Here is a 20209-nt window from a genome sequence, read left to right on the forward strand (position 1 = left end):
GATTTTATCTTTGTGCGTGGCCTAATTTTATAGTATATTTGATGACTCCAATGTTTATTCTTAGGTGGGTTTGCTGAGTTCTCCCGTTGTTTCCCTGGCCTCTGTGAAGGAAAATCCACTCTAGTCCCCACCTGCATTTCTCAGCCCTGCCTACCTGTTGCCAACATTGGGCCAACCCGAATTCTTCCCAATCTTTATCTTGGCTGCCAGCGAGATGTCCTCAACAAGGTGGGTGCTTTGAAAATATCCTTCTTTGCAGGGTTTATTGTTAGCAGCTGGAGAAACCGCTGTTGCCCATTAACTGTCACTTCAGACACAGCCCAGCCCCAGAAAGGAAGTACACCCTCTCAGTGTGACTCCGCAGTTAACAGTTGCATCATATTTGGGAGTGTTATTTTGTTTGATGTTATTTATTGCTCACAGGAAACCTATTGTCATATTTGCTCAGTCCTCATGGGTCCAGAAGACCTGGAATAGGACCAGGATTTCTCATGAGTTTAGCCTTATTTTCTTACAGTACTAATTGTTCTAATAATTGGGTACACTCAAGAAGCATGTATACTTTTCTAGGGTAATACTTCCTGAATTATTTCATATTTTAAAAAATGTGTTTATTTGCTGCAGCTCATTAGAAAGACCTGTGAAGAAGGTCCTCCTGATGACTTCAGGGTTGGAGGAGGCAGTAAAGAGATGACGAGGACAAGGGCTAAAGTTAGGAACTGCAGGCCTCCCTTCTCTAAAGCTAGTTGGAGCAGTTTAGTTGAGGAAGAGGGAAGCGCATGGATTTTGCTGGAAAGGACGTGGGTCATACTGAACAAGGTGTGCCTGAAAAGCCAAGGAACACAGTAGATTCAGGCATATAATAGTACAAGCGTAACAACGGTAGTAGAGCCAAGATTGGTCTGACTCCACAGCTTATATACCTTAGCCAGCAGCGCTGTAAAACAGTGCTCTTGTTGCCTGAAAAAGGGAAGTTTCTCTAAAAACATTTAATTTACATCACCGTTGACTGAAAAAAGAATCCAAGATCTGAAGTCAAGTCTTGGTGATCTACTAGTGCTGCTTTTCTGTATGAAGGGCAGGACCTTAATGGTTTCTTGTTGAGCAACTTCTTTCCTGGAAAAATTGGGCTGACTGTAAACTAAGCTTCCAGATTGGCTTTCAGGATGTGGAAAGCAAGGCTTTCCAGGAGGAAAAAAATACCCTATCACTGGGCAGCAATGAGCCATTCTTTTTTTCCTTTTTGGTCCTTAAAACTCCTGCCTCTTCAAAATTTTACCTCAGCACTACGTTCTTAATATGTCTGCTCTTACTGTGAGCTCCGCCTGTTTGAGATTTGGTAGCTGATGCTTCTACTGAGCCTTTCTGGCAGGGTCACAATGCCTTTGAGCATGTGATTATTATTAATTTTCTTTTAGAGATAAGCAAACTGTGTCACAGAAGGCAAAATTAATTTCCTAAAGTCACATGCATCCCTGAGGCAGAGCTGGAGTTGCTTTATTTAATCCCCAGATGGGGGATTGAGGGGAAAAAAAATCCTAGTTAAGGATCTTGCTCCGAATTACTCCAGGAAAATATAAGCAGTCAGTCAGCAGGTGACTCTACAAGTAACAGATCGCTTCTGTTACTGTCAACATGAAATAAATGGCTGCATTCATTTTGCCATATACCTTCTCCAGTTTCAACAAAAATGTTAGTTAACAAATATAGAAGAGCCCACGAAGTGACAGCAGGTAAACCACAACCTGGAGTTGAGGATGGGAAAAAAGGGTTGCTGTCTATTTTGAATTGACTCTGAAACTAAAAGGACATGGTATGTACACAGATGCGCTGAGAGGAAACGTCGGCAGGGCGCAGAATGGGTCAGTGGAGGCGCGTGGGAAACAGCCCTTGGGCAGGAGCTCAGGGAGTGGTCACAGAAGACTCAGAAAGCTGCTTCGGAACAGATGTGCAGACTAGGGGATGGTGAGAAAGCAGAGTGCACTGATAGGCTGGACAGCTTTGCAAGTGGTGAACAGAAATTTATATTTGGCCTCTAGATTCGTTGTTGGCAAGAGCCTCAGTGCTGAAGGGGATTTTAGAGATCATTTAGTCGGCCTCCTTCATTTGATAAATAAGGAAGCCAATATTCCAGGAATGTTAAATGACTTCCCCAAGGTTACCCAGCTGATGAGTTTTAGAGCCAGATTTGCCTCTTACTTCGTAGATTGTATAAACTGACTGACCTTCCTGCTCAACTCCCTGATTTAAACTTTCCAGGGGAAATAATAGGCTTGAAGATACCCAGATATCCAAAGATGAAGATTCTGTACTCTGCCTAATAGTATATTTCTTTTCATTAAAATCCAGAAGCTGAAGTCTTTAAAAACAGCAACCACAAAACTGCTACTTTATTAGTCTTTTTTTTTTTTTTTTTCCTACAGAAGGTGCCACCAAAATAATGTTAAATGCATGTGTCACAGAAATGTCACAGGATCAAATCTTATTTAAAATGCTTGCTATAATCTTTACAGGAGCAGATCGCTGGGTCTTTTCTCCCGTGGAGCCACTGGATGGGTTCAAACCGCTGACCTTTTGATAAGCAGCCGAGTGCTTAACCATTGCGCCACTGGGGCTCCTTATTTAAATGCTAGGCTCTCTATATTATTGTATTTAATCCCCATAATAGAATTAGGAGGTAGGTTGGTGCTGAGATGGTAAGTTACTTACTGAAGATTATATAGCTAGGAAGTCCTTGACTTCATAGCTGGTCAGAGGCAGAGCTCTTACTCAAACCCAAGCTGCTCTGACTTCATGTCCTGTGTTTATATAACACAGGAAATACCCATCTTCTGGAAAATGGAACTCTTTAAAGCAGACAGTTATTAAACACTGACAAATCCAAACATCTATTGGATCACAACTGAATTTTCTTCCCTTGTTCTTTCACAGTATGTTCTATACCAGCACTGTCCAATAGAATTATAGTGTAAGCCACATACATAAAAATTTCCAGTAGCATTATTAAAAAAGTAAAAAGAAACAGGTAACATTAATTTGAAAAACATTTAACACAATAGATCTAAAATATTATCATGTCAACATGTAATCAAATATAAAAAAGTATTGAGATATTTTATAGTCTTTTTTTTTTTTTTGCACTAAATCTTTGGAATACTGTGTGTACTTTAGACTTTTGTACATCTCAGTTTAGCCTGGCACATTTTACAGGCTCAGTAGCCACATGTGGCTTGTGGCTACCATGTTGTACAGTGTAGGTCAGTGTTCTCAGCATGTATGAATTTGTACTTATGTTTTAAAGACGTGGTTCTTCTGTAAAACACCATCCATAGTAGGTCATTGGTAGCAAAAAGAATGCTTTTATTTTCCTTTTTCCTAAAAATTCTACTTTTGTTTTTCACAGTCTGTTCTCTCATCCTCTAGTCTTTGTACCAGACTTGGAACAGGAACAGTTTATTGTATGAAAAATAGTTTGCTCATGCCCCATTCACATCTGAACTGAGTGGGATTTGAGCAAGAATCTCTAGTTACTATGTGAAAAGACAAAAGTTCTTGATTGTTTTTCTCTCTTTTCACTTAAAATTTCTAATAGGGGCTTCTCTATTGTTTCCCACTTAAATTCACAGATGTTTGATGGGATTACCTATTGGGAGTAGTTACTAAGCCAGAACTGTATCTGAGGTGAACCAGTTCCATGTCTTCACTAAAGCAGTTCTCCCGCTGCCCCCTCCTTTCTCACTTCAACCCTTTCATGAACCAGGGCGTATATGTATGCCCGTGTTACATTTTTCTGCCCTTGGAGAAGTTTATTGACAGGCATTTAAGCTACTTTAATACGGTCTGGCGTCATGGCAGATACTGTTGCAACTGCCTAAAAAACAAGGAAGTTGGTCTGCACCACATTTCAGTGTTGAGAGCCATTCATATGAGGGGATGCTTCCTGGAGGAGTGATTATGTGAAACTTTTTTTTTTTTTTTAATTGTGCCTTAGGTGAAAGTTTATAGCTCAAGTTAATTTCTCATACAAAAATTTATAAACATACTGTTTTGTGACATAAGTTACAATCCTACCCTGGGTTCCCTGTGCCCATTCAACCAGTTCCTGTCCCTTCCTGCCTTTTCATCCTGTCTCTGGACAGGAGTCACTCATTTGGTATCATGTATCTGATTGAGCTAAGAAGTACACTTCTCACGTGCATTATTTTTTTGTTTTATAGTCCTGTCTATTCTTTGTCCAAAGAGTGGGCTTCAGGAATAGTTTCACTTCTGGGTTAACAGAGCATCTGGGGACCATAGTTTCAGGGGTTCTTCTAGTCTTCTGTGAGACCATTAAGTCTGGTCTTTTTACGTGAATTTGAGTCCTACTCAGTACTTTTCTCCTGCTCTGTCCGGGACTGTCTGTTGTGTTCCCTGTCAGGATGGTCACTGGTGCTAGCTGGGCACTATCTAGTTCTTCTGGTCTCAGGCTGGTAGAGTGTCTGGTTTATGTGCACCTTCAGTGTGTGAAACTTTTGTGTCTTTTTTTTGGTTTCTGTTCAGTGAGATTAGGCTTGCAGGTATACTTACACTATTTCTTTTGTGTTGTTGGAGAGGTACAGTTACTGATAGAAGGAAATATTCAAGTAAATGAGTTATTGTTTGGGTGGAAACAGTTTGTGATGCTCTTTTCTGGGCCATGGTACCAGTATGGACCACGAGTGTGATGTGCTTCATGGAATATGGTACCAATATGGCCCACTCTAAATCAAACTGGTAACAATTACGTACAGCAAGTGCAATGTTTATTTAGTATTTTGTGTGTAGTTTTGGAAAGTTGAGTAAGATATTTTATGGTTCGAGTATAATCAGGAAGTGTGATACGCCATGTGACTGATAGGTCCCTTTTGTGTGATGTGTTTCATGGAACGTGGGACTGATATGTCTCACTTGTAATTGGCATCCCATTTTTTCAAATAATAAACTACCAACAAACAATGATTCAGCATCCATTCCATTAGTGAAATAACATGGCATTTCACACACAAAAAAAAAAAACCATGAAAGGGTTAACAGTCTGCTGTCAACATTCTTTGTATAGCTTCCTGATTTTAGTCATCTTATGGACAATGATTTATTCATTTATTCATTCAACAAATTACTTACTGAGCCTATACTGTTTGCCAGGCACTGTTGAGGTGCTGGGGCAACATCAGTAATCCAGAGAAAAATTTCTGCCTTCATGAGTTTACATTCTAGAGGGAAAAAACTGACAATAAACACAATACACAGGCAAATTACGTAGGCTAGGTTTAGTAGGTGGTAGTAAGTGCTATAAAAAAATACATAGGGTAAAAGGGGAAAGGAGTACCTGTGGGGGTGTGGATTATAATTAAATAGAGTGATCAAGGTCAGCTTCACTGAGATGAAAACATTTGAACAAACCCTTGAAGGAAGTCAAAGAGTGGGCCCAAAGAGTGAGCCATTTGGCTATCTGGGAGAAGAGTAGTATAGGCAGAAGAAACAGCCAATACAAAGATGAGAGAGAGTGTCTGGTATGAAAAAGGAATAGCCAGGAGACCCTGTGGCAGGAGCATGAGGGAGTATGGAAGGAGAGGAGTCAAAAAGCCAACACGAGCAGATATGTAGACTTTGTAGGCCTTGTAAGAATGTAAGCTTTTACTGTGAGAGAAATGTGAAGCCAGTGAGAAGGTTCTGAGCAGAGGAGTGACATGATCTGACTTACATTTTATTAGGACCACTTTGGCTCTTGCGTTGAGAATAGACAGAACTCCCTTTAGGATGGAAACAAGGAGGCCAGTTAGGATGTTACATGATGGTGAAATGGAATCAAGGTAGTGACAGTGGTAAGAGTGGCTGGATTCTGGCTGTATTTTAAAGGCATAGCCGGTAGGATTTTCTGATGGATTATATGGTGAGGGTGTGTGAAAAAGAGAGACATCAAGGATCCTGGAATATGAAGTTACCATTAACTGACACAGGAAAGCAGGAATTTAATTTTCGACATGTTAAGCTTGAAACATCTGTTGTACATCCAAGTGGAGATGTGGAGTATACAAATGGAATTCAGGGTGAGGTCCCTGAAGGAGGAGGTGTAACTGTGGGAGTCACTAGCATACAGATTGTGTTTTATATTGTAAGAATGAATAAAATTATTTAAGAGGAGAACATAGATGGAGAAAAGAACCAGGGACTGAGCCTTAGGTACTCCCAACATTGAAAGGCTGGAGATTTAGAAGTAATACTGAAGAAAGAGGGAGTGTGGTATCCCAGGAGGCAGTGAACAAAGTGTTTTCCAGGAGAAAGGAGTAATCGAGTGTGCCAGATGCTGCTGTCCATTCAAGTAAGATGAGGGCTAAAAAGTGGCCCTTGGATTAGCAATGTGGGTATCATTGGTGATCTCTGAGCAGTTTTGGTAGAGTTGTGGGGTGAAAGCCTGAGTGGGAAGGTTCAGGAGATAACAGGAGGAGAGGAACTAGGGCTGGCAAGTATAGGCAGCTCTTTCAAGGAATTTGGCACAAAAAGGAACAAAGAAATGGGGTGATAGCTGAATGGAAAAATGGGGGGCAAGAGAAGATATTTTAAAGATGGGAGAGGTAATGGTTTATTTGATTTCTGATGGGAGGAATGATCTAGTAGAGTGGAAAATTGATTGGGGGCATGGAGTGGGGACTGCTAGAGCCATATCCTTGAGTGAATGAGAGGGGATGGGATTTATGTACAAGTAGAAGGATTGGTTTTAGGAGCATGGACAGTTTATCCATAGCAACAGGAGGGAAGTATATATAAGTACATGGGCTGGTAGAAGGGCGAATGTGGTGGTGGAAGTTTATCAACATTTGCTTCTGATTGTTTCAGTTTTCTCAGTGATGTAGAAAACAAGATCATTCATGAGCTGAGAGGGAAGATGTGTAGGGAGTTTGAAGAGAAAGGGGAATGGGTGAAATGGCATCTAGGAGAGAGGGAGAGTGAGTTGACTAGAGAAATAGAATGGTTGCTGAGTAGAATGAATTGAAAGTGAGATTAGGCAGCAGCGCTCTGTGTTTTTGTCTCGCCATGCTCAGCTCCACGGGTACAAATGTGGAGCAAGCGGAGCATTAGCTTTAACTTGCGTTGTGATCCTTCCCAGTGAGTGTAAGGAAGCGATAGTTGGGCAGAGAACTGAGGATGCAGTAGGGGAGTGATTGCAATGATTGACACAGAATCTAAGTTGGGCAGGGGGGGAAGGCAGACATCCTGGCGATGAGGGGCAGAGGAGAAGGGGGTAGGATCGATGGATTGTAGGTCCTGGAAGGGCTGAAGCATTTCAGGAGTAGTGGTAAAAGAGAGTGAGTTGGAAAGAGAGGAAGAGGGATCCAAGAGTAGGTTTCATGAAAATTGAGATTATGGAGGGGTTGTGGTTACCTGTAATGACAGAGACCAAGCTAGGACCATGGGAGTGAGTGGCCGAGGTGAGGAGGAAGATAGGATCATTGGACGGAAGGAGTACAATGAGCTGAGAGGCCAAGGCATTGGACAGACACTTGAAGGCCAGAGAAGAAAGGTTATTTCATGAGTAGAAAGGATTTATTAACAGACTGAGCACAAAGTTGAGCTAAATATTAAACAGCCTAAGGTGACTGCTCTCTAGAAGTTTAAAGATTATGATATTTAATGATGGGACAGAGTAAATATTCAGTTGTATATGTTCACACAACATGCTGAAACAAAACTGAACAAATAACATAAATGTCTCTTTATAACATACTAAGAAGTCATTGACCTCCATCTCTGTGAATAAGAACAAACATTATTTTATAAAACAGCCAGACCCATTCTTCGTAATTGTGGTTCCATCCCAGTTGCAATGTCAAAAAAAAACTTGACGTAAAATGCCCTCTTGGCCACGTGTTTCAAAAAATTTCAAGAAAAAATAAGAAAGCAAGTTAATAGAATAGTTATATGAAACTTCAGTAGAAACCTTTTTAACAAATTTAAGGGATTCCCTGACATTCACCTGTCCCAGCAGGTAAATGCCTGCCTCGTGGCCAGCAGCAGGCAATTCGCTTAGTACTTCTGCTTTCTCCATTTGAACTGTGTGCTTACCAAGCCTCAGCTGGGTTTGTTCTAAAACCTGTTTAGGCCAGTGTAGTCTTTATTATAATTATGTACATTAACTGTTCCATACACTGATGAAATAGGAGTGAGGGAAGAGAATTGTTTTTCTGTGACCTAAGTGAAATGTTTTGGAAAGATTCAGGAAAGACAAATTGCTTTAATTTTTTTTCCTGCAAATTAGGTGGGAGTAAGGCATAATCATAATTGGGGAACAGTCATAATCTGAAAGGATTCTGTACGGACAGTGCTTCCTTCCTGAGTTCTTGCTCTTCTTTAAAGAAATGGATACTGTAAGTGGTAGATGATGCAGTGGGATGTGATTTGTTTAAAACTTTGATCAGTTAACTTACAGTAGCCATGGTCCTGCCTCTGAAGTTAGTGAATGAATGTACGTGATTCTGTTTTAAGTTAAAATGTTTTAAGTATATATTATGTGTCACTTTTAATGATTTCCCCCTTTAACTGACTTTTTTCCATTGGCCCAGTAACTGCTAACCCAGGTGAGGGGGCACTTAAGTATGGCATTTCGTTCAGAAGCCGTATTATATTTAAATTTTACGTGGTGACATTTTTAGGGTTTTTTTTGTTTGCTTTTTTGTTTTTTAACATTAGCCATGTTCTATCAAGTCCCATCTTATTTCAAAAATAATTTCAGATAGCAGTAGATAAGAAATTTAACCAACAATAGGTTTTTTAAGTAAAATTTTTATAAATCATGTTTACTATTAAGGTTATCTAATTTTTCCTCATTTTGTACTTAAAATGTTTTATTCTACAAATAATGAATAGTATCATTCAATTTCAACACATTCATATCTATTTTTTTCTCCTCTTTTTATCAGTTATCTGAAACAAAGCAAATATTTAAATGAATCTTTTAAGGTACTTTGTTTTTTAAGTGAGGAATACTTCTGCAATACAAACATGCTGCACTGTGAGCCTGGGTTTTTGGTGTTTCTTAGACCAGGTCACAATTGCCTCTTTCTCATATTTCCTGCCTGGCCAGTCACAGCCGTGTGGCTGGGGTTTGGTGCATGGCAGGAGGCAGCCTGAGGGCAGAGACGTGCCTGTGGGCAGCCGATCCTCAGGGTAGGTACTGATACGGACATGGCAGAAAGACAAGCATTCGGATGCCTGCGACTGCAGTTGAGGTGACAATAAGGGAAAAAAAGAGAACAAAATATACAACTTGGATACATTTCCTCAAACAACCATCTAGGGCCTCAGTCACTCCCAGAGTCTCCTCAGAGAAATCCTTGAGCAGAGTGGTGCTCTTCTGCTTTCTAATTTGTTGTAGTTAAAAAGGGCCAAAGAGGATGAAATTAAAACTTTACACTCAAATACTTCATTTAGTGGGGAAGGAAAAAGGATATGCATGGGCCAGTGACTTTATTGTTCCATCTGATTGTGTAATAAAGCTCTTTTTAAGTTTAGCAGAATATGGCGATTAAGAGGGCAGACACTGGAGATGGTATACGTGGATATGAATTGTGATGCTGGACCACGTGGCCGCTTTGTGACTATATTAACCTCTCTCAGCCTAAGTTTCCTCATTTGTAAAATGGGGGTAATAATAGCACCCCTGTAAAAGGGCAGCTTGAGGGTTAAATGAGACAGTCTATTTAAATGTTTAAAACAGAACCTGGCATATAAACCCATTGTCGTTGAGTCGATTCCGACTCATAGCGACCCTCTAGTTAATTACACTCTAGATATTAGTATTTTATTATGTTCCATGATATTATTATATTACTAATAGACCGTTATGAGAGGTGCTCAACAAATATTTTTGAGTCAAGTTGATTAAATAAGTGGTCATTTCTACAAAATGTAGGTTATCAAGCTCCTTGTCAGAAGTATACATTGTTACATTCTTTCTATTGGGAAATTGAATTTGACAGTCATCATTTTGACTTGGAACATACTTTGTCCTTAGAACTGCCTGCTGTCTTTTGATTGTCTGCAGTAGATAACACTGTTAGTGCTTGCCCTTTCATCCAGAAACCTTCATGATATCTTCATTATTGAATTGGCTGGAAAGGGATTTACTGCTTCCCTTTACTTTTAATTTAATGAATCTTTGTAGTACTCCTTGTGGAAAGGAAAAGGGGAAGTGGTATATGAAGGAGAAATAAAACGGTTCCTGTCTCCAAGGACTGTTAGTGAGAAAGCCTTGAAAAAAACTGTCTTAACTCCAGTGTCCACCTCTGTTCTTTTTTTTTTTTTAATTTTTATTGTGCTTTAAGTGAAAGTTTATAAATCAAGTCAGTCTCCACCTCTGTTCTTACATGTGAAATACAGAATGCATTTCTATACCCTGTGGCTGGTCAGATGGCACTCAGTGTAGCTTTGGTTCACCCACAGAAAAACAGATGTGACCTTTGCTATGTGTACAAAAGTTTAAAGGTTGTAGTAAACACCTCTGAGATCTTCATAGCCTGATTATTAACTAAACAGAAGCTTATGAGACCATCAGCAGACTTGGGCTGTGGCACAACTGATGAGTGTTGGTCAACCTAAGAAGCCTACCTAGCTCCCAAAGCTGTTTCTTGACTCACCTCAGAGTCATCTCAGAGATGGGAGAGGGTTCCATATACATCCAGATTTTTGTATCCATCTTTATAAAAAACAAAGTGTATTTATTGTGCCAAATGCATTTTGGAGGTGGTGAATGAAGAAATTAGGGTATTGGCCTGTTCCTTAAAGTAGGAAGAAAATTACCAACTGTCTTTCAAGTAATTGGAGAAGATGTGTTGAGATAGTAGCATTCTAAAAAAAGGAATACGTGACCAAGGCTGCTTAGAAGAAGAGAATTACTGTAGGCTTAGAACAGTTCCTGAGAGGCAGCACAGCAATAACTAAATGAAGTGGGTTGTGTAGGCATGCCTGGTAAATGGTGAGTGAGGGTCAGTTGAACAGACAAGTAGTGGGTGCAACTGTGTACCTGGTGCTGGAGGTAGAAAAAAACAAACGAGACCTAGTCCAAGATCTCATTTACTACTTCACTGCCTAATAGGGGAGCCAAGAATGATCAGCTAGTTAAAACACTACAGTAGGTGCCTTCCTCATGGCTTGAACAGAGTACTTTGGAAGGACAGAGAATGGAACGGTTAACTTGTACCAGTTCATAAAAAAAAAAAAGTAGTTAAGGTTAATTTAAATGAAATGAGGAAAGTGAGAAGAAAGTCATCACAAAGAGAAACAGGAACGTTCTAAGCACGGGAAGTGTGTGCACGAAAGCACGTGAGGGCTGGGTATACATGTGAGATTGCAGGATTTAGTGGTTGTATGCATGGGACAGGAGCAGCAAACGAGATATGGTGAAATTAGAAGACTGAATGTGGATAAAGCACTTAGCCCATGTTTTATGTTAAGAAAGATAACTTTAGGAGTTGCTAAGAATATGGTTTGGAGAGAGAAAGACTGCAAATGTCGAGAGTTCCCCAGTTGAGTAGTGACTGGGAATAGAGAGAAGAGGAAGAAGTCAAACCAAAAGGATTTGGCAGCCATTTGGGAAGGGGTCATGAGGAAGAGAAAGGAGACAGTGATCCTGTTTTTAGTTCGAATAGCTGGATGGATGTTGTTACCGTAAGCCAATTCTGGGATTACAGAGAGGAAATGGGAGTTTGGGGCAGAGACGGGAGAAAGGGATTGTGTTTGGTTTCTGATGTTTTGAGTTGGAAGGGCCTGTGGGTCACCCAAATAGAGATATTCAGTAGGTAATTCAAAATATGGGATGTGAATTTAAGAGGATATGTATGTAGGTATATATATGAATGTATATTATTTCAATTTAAGCGTTATCAGCATATAGAGCTGATAATTAAAGCTATGGAAATAGAGTCAGCCTTCAAATAGTATTTGGAGTGAGAAGAATGCCTAGCACTGCGTCTTAGAGAACAACCACCATGTTCTGTGTGGGAAGAAAATGTTTTATTGTGTGTGTATATATTCTGAAGTCATATTGTCATGGTTTTATTTTATATTGTTTGTTTCACTTTTCTAATAGTGAAGATAATGGAGAGTTGACTGTATTAATGAATGATATGTGATCTTCAAGCATACCATTTTAAATAACCTTTTTTGTCCTTAAAAAAATTCTGCTTTACACTTAAGCCTCTAAATGGTATTTTGCTGATTGAATGAACTCTGATTATTTCAAGGAATTTGGTGATTTTTATCATTATGTTAAGTTTTACTCTTTCAAGATGATCATGTTAGTATATTATTAACCAAAAATAAAAAAACACCAAAAAACCATTGCCATCAAGTCAATTCCAACTCATTGTGCCCCTGTAGGACAGAGTAGAACTGCCACATAGAGTTTCCAAGGTGGATTCAAACTGCAGACCTTTTGGTTAGCAGCTGGAGCACTTAACCACTACGCCACCAGGGTTTCCCCGTATATTATTAGTCACTTTAATTGCTCTTTTCCTCCATAGGAGCTGATGCAGCAGAATGGGATTGGTTATGTGTTAAATGCCAGCAATACCTGTCCAAAGCCTGACTTTATCCCCGAGTCTCATTTCCTGCGAGTGCCTGTGAATGATAGCTTTTGTGAGAAAATTTTACCATGGTTGGACAAATCAGTAGATTTCATTGGTAAGTAGCTTAAGTAATATTACAAGTCCTTGGGGTTATAGTCTCATGTATAAGTAAGTGCCTATCTTCCTTTTTATCTTTAGAGAAAAAGAATCCATTAAAGAGATTCCAGAAGCCTGAAAAAAAAAAAAACAAAAAACTGTTGCTTATCTCACTTAGTAGTCAAAGGTGTGTGCCATGTCATCCCTAAGGGACTGGCCTAAAAAACAATCCACCCCACTTTTTCAAATCTCATGAAAGACTTAAAGAAACTTTGGTGGTATTCCTTAGTTTTTGCCTTGCTACTATTCTTTCTCCAGAGACAAGTCAAATTCTATGAAAACAAATTCCATTACATTTAAAGTCTTCATATCACAAGATTTCTAAACCTCAGTCCATGTGCCAGTAACTTCAAGCAGTTTTGGAATTGGATCTAATAAAATACAAAACTCACACACATTTGCTCGTTTCTTTAATGTTGGCTGTGACAGGATCTGATCTGTACCATAAATTGTTCTGTTTACTGGGCCTGTTCAGTTCTGGAGCTTCCCTGACTCCAAGCTACAGTTGCTCTTCTGACATTTGAGGGTTGTAGGATTATGTCTGCTGGTAGTAAATTGGCGAGATTTTTATTGGAATTGTGGCTTTAGCAGAGAGTGGCTGAACAGATGAGGACTCTTGCTAAACCTTGTAATAACAAGCATCATAAGGTGTGACTCCTTTCTTGTTTTTTCCCTAGTCACACAAGTTTGAACACTTTAATCCATATTAAATACTCTGAATTGGTTATTGTAATCTTTTAAAAATAGGAATCAGTACTTTTAAAAAGGTGAGATTATGTAAATTCGCTCCCCACAGTATTTTTCATCTGTGAGAGGAATTTTCTAGATACCGAAGTTGGAACTCTGGTAGTTCAAAAACAGTTCCCTTTTTTCAAGATTTCCAGATTGCTAGGGGTTTCCATCTTAAATTAGGACTCATTCTGTGAAACATCTGAAGATGAATGACTGAGACAATTCACATTAAAATAATTACCAAAAAAATCTCCAAAATGAATACCCCCTACATTGCCCTTCTAGAAAGTAGTCAACATCCATTCAGCTTTTGCCTCTTTAAAAGATAGTAATTATGGTTAATAATTATCTGGTTAATTATGAAAAGGAAGTAATAACTAATAACTCTTGGTTATTAATTAAAAAATTACATGGTTAATAATTACACACTTCCCATTGTGTGTCACATTGTTGCAGAGAACCTCTGGCTCTAATTTCAGCCAAAACTACAATTTCAGAATCTTATTAGAAGAGAAAGTGATTCCTTCAAGTCATAATAATGATTAAGCTTTAGAAGAGTTAGTATAAAAGAGATAATATGAATAACTTTGTCCCCAATTTGTTTCCTTCTTTCATGGGAGATATCATTCTACCATTTTTAATTCATACAAAAGGAACTTCACCGTGTACCAAGTTGGTTAAATACATACACAGACACACATGTCATAATTTATTTGTAATGTCTACAAGTATTTTTATTTATTTAGTAGTATTTTACTTGCCTTGACTGGATTTACAAGGCCACCGCCCGTATCTCATTCAGGCCAAAATATCCAGCCCACTTTTTTTTTTTAAACGGTAAAACTTTACTTAAATTTGTCAACATTTTATATCTTACTTGTTCTCTCTGGGCTGCTTTTTGTCTTGCTCAAGAACATTCTTTAATAGTTCTTTCAGTAAGGAACTGTGGATGATAAACTTCCAGGCCATTCTTTGAATCCAGCCCATATTCACTATAATTGCTAATCTTCTACATGGCATTTTAAGCCAGGTTAGTCATGGCAGAGTGAATATATAAATTTGAAGATGTACCGTTATACCAAGACTTAATGACTTACAGGCTCATAGGTATTTTTTCCTTTCGTTATTTAGATGAAATTTCAATAGCTCTCTGAGTTTGTTGGTAGGTCTCAGGTTTTCATAGTTTTATCTTTATTTTTAGTTAACGTTGGCAGCAGTAGGCAAAGTTTGCCTCTTTGTGTCATGGGACACTCATGAAGTGTCCCCAACCCCAGCTGGCTGGTTATACAGGCTCTTGCTCCCTCCTCGGCCCCTGCCCCACGTCACCCACACCAAACTTCCGACTTTGCTTATAGGCAGTATAGGGCAGTGATTAGGAACATGGACTTTGGAGGTAAACCATCTATATTTGACTCCTGCCTCCCTTGGTTATTAGCCAAGTGATCTGGGGCAAGTTACTTAAAAATTCTCTGTGTCTCAATTTCCTGATGTGGAAACTAAAGTTAATGTACCTACCTACCTTATAGGGATAGCATGAGGATTAAAACAGACAATATATGTAGGCCAACTTGCAAAGTGCCTCACAGTTGGCTCTTTATAATAAATAGTAGCTATTTAAAAAATTATTATCTGGGAAGCCCCTCTTTTTTTTTTTTCTTAGAGCTGTATTCTCTGCCTTCACTTAGGTATAATTTCCTTTTTTTAGCCTTTGCAGCTTCTCATCCTTACTGGCTCCCTTATCCTTTGAAGGGTTGCTATCTTCTTTCCCTTTTTTTAAACCTAGACTTTATCCCTGAATTTCTGTAGTGGCAACCTTCTTTTTTTAATTCCAGTTTTTCACCACCATCTTCTTCTCGTTGTGCCCCTATTCAGGAATCTGCAGTGACTCTTAATTGCCTACATACAAAATGTAGTCCTTGGCCTAACACTCCCAAGACCCTCCAACTCCTGCTCCCCAGCTTTGAAGCCTTCTCCCAAGCAGCTCGAGTGTCCCAGCCACGGCAGGGCGTTCCCTGCGCAGCACGTTCAGTCCCACCAAAGGGCTTTCTGCACACGTTTCCACTCCCCTCTCTGCCAGGGCTGTGTGTGTTAATTCCCTTGCTTTGAGATTCAGTTTAATGATCACTTCTGCCAAGAAATCTGTTCTAATGAACCCCACTCCAATCTAATCACTTTCATTTTGATTTTTAAAATACATCATCGAAAGATTTTAATTGTAAAAACAGTGAAATCACAATGCAGAACATTTGAAAAGCAGAGAAAAGGAAACCTATAATCTCAGCATCCTAACATCTGTTGTCATCATTGTGTTTTATTTCCTTACAACTTTTTTCATATTTTTACGTAGATTGCTTTTTAAAAATAGGTATCAGTCAGCCAGCCAGTATTCACTGGGTGCATATTAAGTGCTCAGTATTAGATTCTTTGGGGGAATGTTAAGAGTCGGTACTGCCTTTCTAGGTTCTTATAGTTTAATTATCTCAATAAAAATGAGAGAATATTACCAACATTTATTTTTCTAAAATTTAAACCCAGCCTACATCAAATAAGGATTTGAAACAGCTTCTAGTAAGAGATTGGATTCAGAGGAAATGCACAGTCACACACATACATATACTCACTAAAATGGGATAAAAGAGTAAGAACCAACTAATGTGGGACTAGGAAAAGTACCATAAGTATGCCAGAAAATCCGAATCGCAGTTACCTTTTGAAATAGAGCAATAGCCTTAGCTTTGAGCTTTTCAGCAGCCAGTGCTAAAGGGGAAACACTGACACCAGCAGAGTCTAAATGCTGTATAAAGAGAACTATGTAGGCACAGAAAGGCATAGGTTTATACGGTATTATCTCGTACCAAACCTGTTGCTATCGAGTGGATTCTGACTCATAGCCACCTTACAGGACAGAGTAGAAATGCCCCATAGGGTTTCCAAGGAGCATCTGGTGAACTTGAACTGCCGACCTTCTGGTTACCAGCCGTAGTTCTTAATCACTACGCCACCAGGGTTTCCTTTACAGTACTTTTTTGTTTGTTTGTTTCAATATTACTTTATATTCATTTTTTCACTGTTTTATTGTTTAGATTCCCTATCTAGAAGGAAAGCTCCTTGATTGTATAATATCCAAAACCCCTGTGGTATTTTGTACATAATGATTGAATTATCTTATACACTAGAAATTTGTAATAACACTGGTGGTGAGGTTGGAGTTGGTTTTAGCCTTATTTTATTTAGCTGCCAGAGCAAGTTCCTGGGTATCTGTTAATTAATTACAAGAATTTTAACATAAGGGGTTTGGTAAATATCTCTTTCCACCATCTGTAATAAGAATGAAAAGGGAAGAATTTAGTCCATAGCAAGAGCTATGGCGAAGCACACATGTGTTTCCAGTTAATGTAGTCCTCAAAACCAAACCCGTTGCTGTCAAGTCAATTCTGTCTCATGGCAACCCCTTGTGTTACATAGTGGAACTGTGCTCGGTAGGCTTTTCAAGGCTGTGATCTTTCAGAATTAGGTCACCAGGCCTTTCTTCTGAGGTGTCTCTGGGTGGATTCGAATCACCAACCTTTTGGTTAGTAGTCAAGTGCTTAACTGTTTGCACCACCCAGGGAACCAAAGTAGTCATAGTACTGGTTAAAATGTTAGCTGCTTCTGAGCTTTGTGGGATAACTTCATCTATACCTACATGTAAGCTTTTTAAGCCCACCAACAGTGAAAAATGTCAGCACTTTTGGATTGAATTTCCTGGGCTCTTTGATTCATACAAAATGTCCATGAATCCTTGAACCATGTTATAGAGAATTAAGTAAGACAGTAACTTCTGGGTATTATGGAAAGGAGAAAGGTTCCTTTGCCCACTAAAGTAACCTGGTAGTCCTGATTCACAGTATACATGGTTTTCTTCTTAAATTTAGCAGATAAAACTGAGCTACTTTGACACTTTATCTCTAAAGAAAAACAGGGAAACTAACATGAATATAGGCTTTATGACTTTTATCGTTTTAAAAGTAGCTTGATCTGGCAACTTTTCAAGTTGCAATATGTTGACATTGTGATTCTTTCTCTTTCCCTCTCCCCTACCTGCCTCCTTTTTAAATAGTAATATGTGTCAAGTGTGTTTAAAATGAAACTAGATGTTTTAAAATGTAATAGTATCTCTTACATAATTAGAAAAAAGTTGAAGTGTCAAACAACAGGAGTAAACAAAGTATTATTAGCTATTATCTTAGGGATGGGATTTTGTATGGTTTTAATTTTCTTTATATTTTTCTGTATTTCTGAAAGCTACTACACTAAGCAGGTAGTATCAGATATCCACAATGAGGGATTTATAGCTAGGAAAAGTTTTTAGGGTAATAAATAATGTAAAAGACAAAAAAAAAAAAACCAACATGGTATAAAGTACTGAAATGGGAGTTAGGGACAACTTGATTATTGACACATTTGGGCCTCAGTTGTCCTATATGTAAATGGAAAGGAAACAATCTTCCCTGCCTCCTCAAAAGAATATTGAAAGAATAAATGTGATATAAGTAGACGAGATTTGTTTTGAGCTTTTCAGCTGAAGGACACTGAGTTAAGTAAATGGAAACAGGATCTCACTGCTGAGCGAAGTTGTCCTTAAATGTGACCCTTCTTGGTTTGACTCCCACAGAGAAAGCAAAAGCCTCCAATGGATGTGTGCTAGTGCACTGTCTGGCTGGGATCTCTCGCTCCGCCACTATTGCCATTGCCTACATCATGAAGAGGATGGATATGTCCTTAGATGAAGCTTACAGGTGAGGACAGGCGCATGTCTTGTGCGGGTTGGCTTTTTCTTTGACCTGAAGCATGAAGGGATAGGAGGGTTGGTAGCCAGGTTACAGCAGGTTGAGATTATACCCTTTATAGGTTATATCCTTTATAGGTTACTGTGGATTTTTTAAATGGCCTTTCAAAGATTAGAGAAGAATGCATGTTTATTATTTAGCATTAATTCTGCCTTAACATCTGCCAAGTTCATCCTCAGCTACTTTTTTAAGTTTAAGGAACAAACAAATCCAGGCAGAGGTCTCTGTCCCATTAGGTGAGCTTAGTCCTTCCCTTAATTGGGGAATGTCATTTGCTTTAATTTACAGATGAGAAAATGCTTGGCTTGTTATATAATCTTTACTTCAAGCCTTGTACCTCTTTCACCGTAAGGAAAAAAATCTAATAATGCAAGTGTAAAGCCAAATGATTATCATACTCCATTCACTAAGTAAAATTTCCCGTATTCTAGAGTTGCCCAGATTTTGCAGTTACTGGCAGTGTATGCAGGAGCTCTGATGGCACAGTGGGGTTAAGTGCTCGGCTGCTAACTGAAAGGTTGGCAGTCTGAACCCACCAGCTGCTCTGTGGGAGAAAGATGTGCCAGTCTGCATCTTAGAAACCCTAAGGGGCAGTTCTACTCTGTCCTCTTGGGTCACTTTCAGTTGGAATCGACTTGACGGCATTGGTTTTTTGTTTTGTTTTGTTTTGGGCAGTGTATGATTTTTTGTCTCCAAGTTCCCTGCATGTCCTGTGGGGTAGATGTACTTAGTTTCCGTGTAACTAAAGGACAGATAAAAAATATAAACACATGGAGCAGGACTGTAATAGCAGTTTGACTTTTTTCTCAAATTGGTTAATTTGAAAGGAGCCTGGAGGAAATGGCACCTCTGTTGTCTGCATGAGCTCCCCGCCCTCAATGCAGGCTCTTCTCCCTGGTGTCCTCCTGTGCCATGTACAGACCAGAAGAAAACGCACCCTTAGATTATGTTAGTAAGTCTTATTATGAGGGACTTAAATTTATATTTGTTGAAGTTGAGCCAGTTATTTCTGGGTTTGTTAATTTGCCGTAGCTTACCTGATTTCCAAAGAGTTTTATTTTTTTATCTCTTTCTTTATTGAAGTGTAAATTTTCAATGTAGTTTCACTCCTGCACCATCTTCTGAAGAGCGTCAGTACATTTTATTGTTGTTGTTCGGTGCCATCCAGTTGGTTCCAATTCATAGCGACCCCATAGGACAGAGTAGAATTGCCCTGTACGGTTTCCAAGGAGCAGCTGGTAGATTTGAACTGCCAACCTTTTGGTTAGCAGCTGAGCTCTTAACCACTACGCCACCACGGTTCCGTCAGTAAGGTTTAGGGACCATTAAGAATTTGTCTACTGTCTCAAGGAAACATATTAGCTATCTGTTGTGTCCTCAATGAAACATATTAGCTATCTATTATTGGTTTTGATCTCTTGATGAATCTTTTTAAATATGGTAGTAACAAAAATGGACCCAGACAGTAGACACCAGGTTTAAATCCTAGCCCCATCATTTAGTACCTGTGTGGTTTTGGGCAAGTCACTTAAGACTCTTTTTATGGATCTGTATGATGGGGATAATTACACCCACCTGACAGGGTAGCTGTGCCGATAGTTGAGATAATATTTAAAGCATTATCAGAGTGCAGTACACAGAGACTGCGGTAGCTGGTTATCCTGTCACCTTGAGTTCAGAGAGAAGAACTCAGAAGTGGCTGCTTTGGAACTCTGACCATATGATATCCTCTATTTTTTTCATTAATTACAAGTGTGAAATATCTTGAGGATATGACTGTGGGGACTTGGAAAGGGCATGATATTGGAAAATTGAAGTTGGAGAGTGGCTATTATGATGGACTCCTGATGGTGGAATCATCTCTTCTCAATTGCAGTGGAAGCTTTGGATTCTTGAAAATGAGGAGGCTAG

General features: G+C 39.1%; 1 protein-coding gene across 3 annotated transcripts in view; it reads left to right on the plus strand.

Annotated features, from left to right (window-relative positions):
- DUSP16 (dual specificity phosphatase 16) overlaps nucleotides 1-20209 on the plus strand; it is a 97114-nt gene that overhangs the window by 68474 nt on the left and 8431 nt on the right. For all 3 annotated transcript variants that reach the window (XM_023554406.2, XM_003405655.4, XM_023554413.2), the window contains 3 exons: nucleotides 65-228; nucleotides 12537-12696; nucleotides 18124-18247. In XM_023554406.2, the coding sequence (XP_023410174.1) occupies nucleotides 65-228; nucleotides 12537-12696; nucleotides 18124-18247 (448 nt within the window). The remainder of the gene's footprint in view (nucleotides 1-64; nucleotides 229-12536; nucleotides 12697-18123; nucleotides 18248-20209) is intronic.

The sequence above is a fragment of the Loxodonta africana genome, chromosome 4 (genome assembly GCF_030014295.1).
Source record: "Loxodonta africana isolate mLoxAfr1 chromosome 4, mLoxAfr1.hap2, whole genome shotgun sequence".
NCBI classification, from domain to species: domain Eukaryota; kingdom Metazoa; phylum Chordata; class Mammalia; order Proboscidea; family Elephantidae; genus Loxodonta; species Loxodonta africana.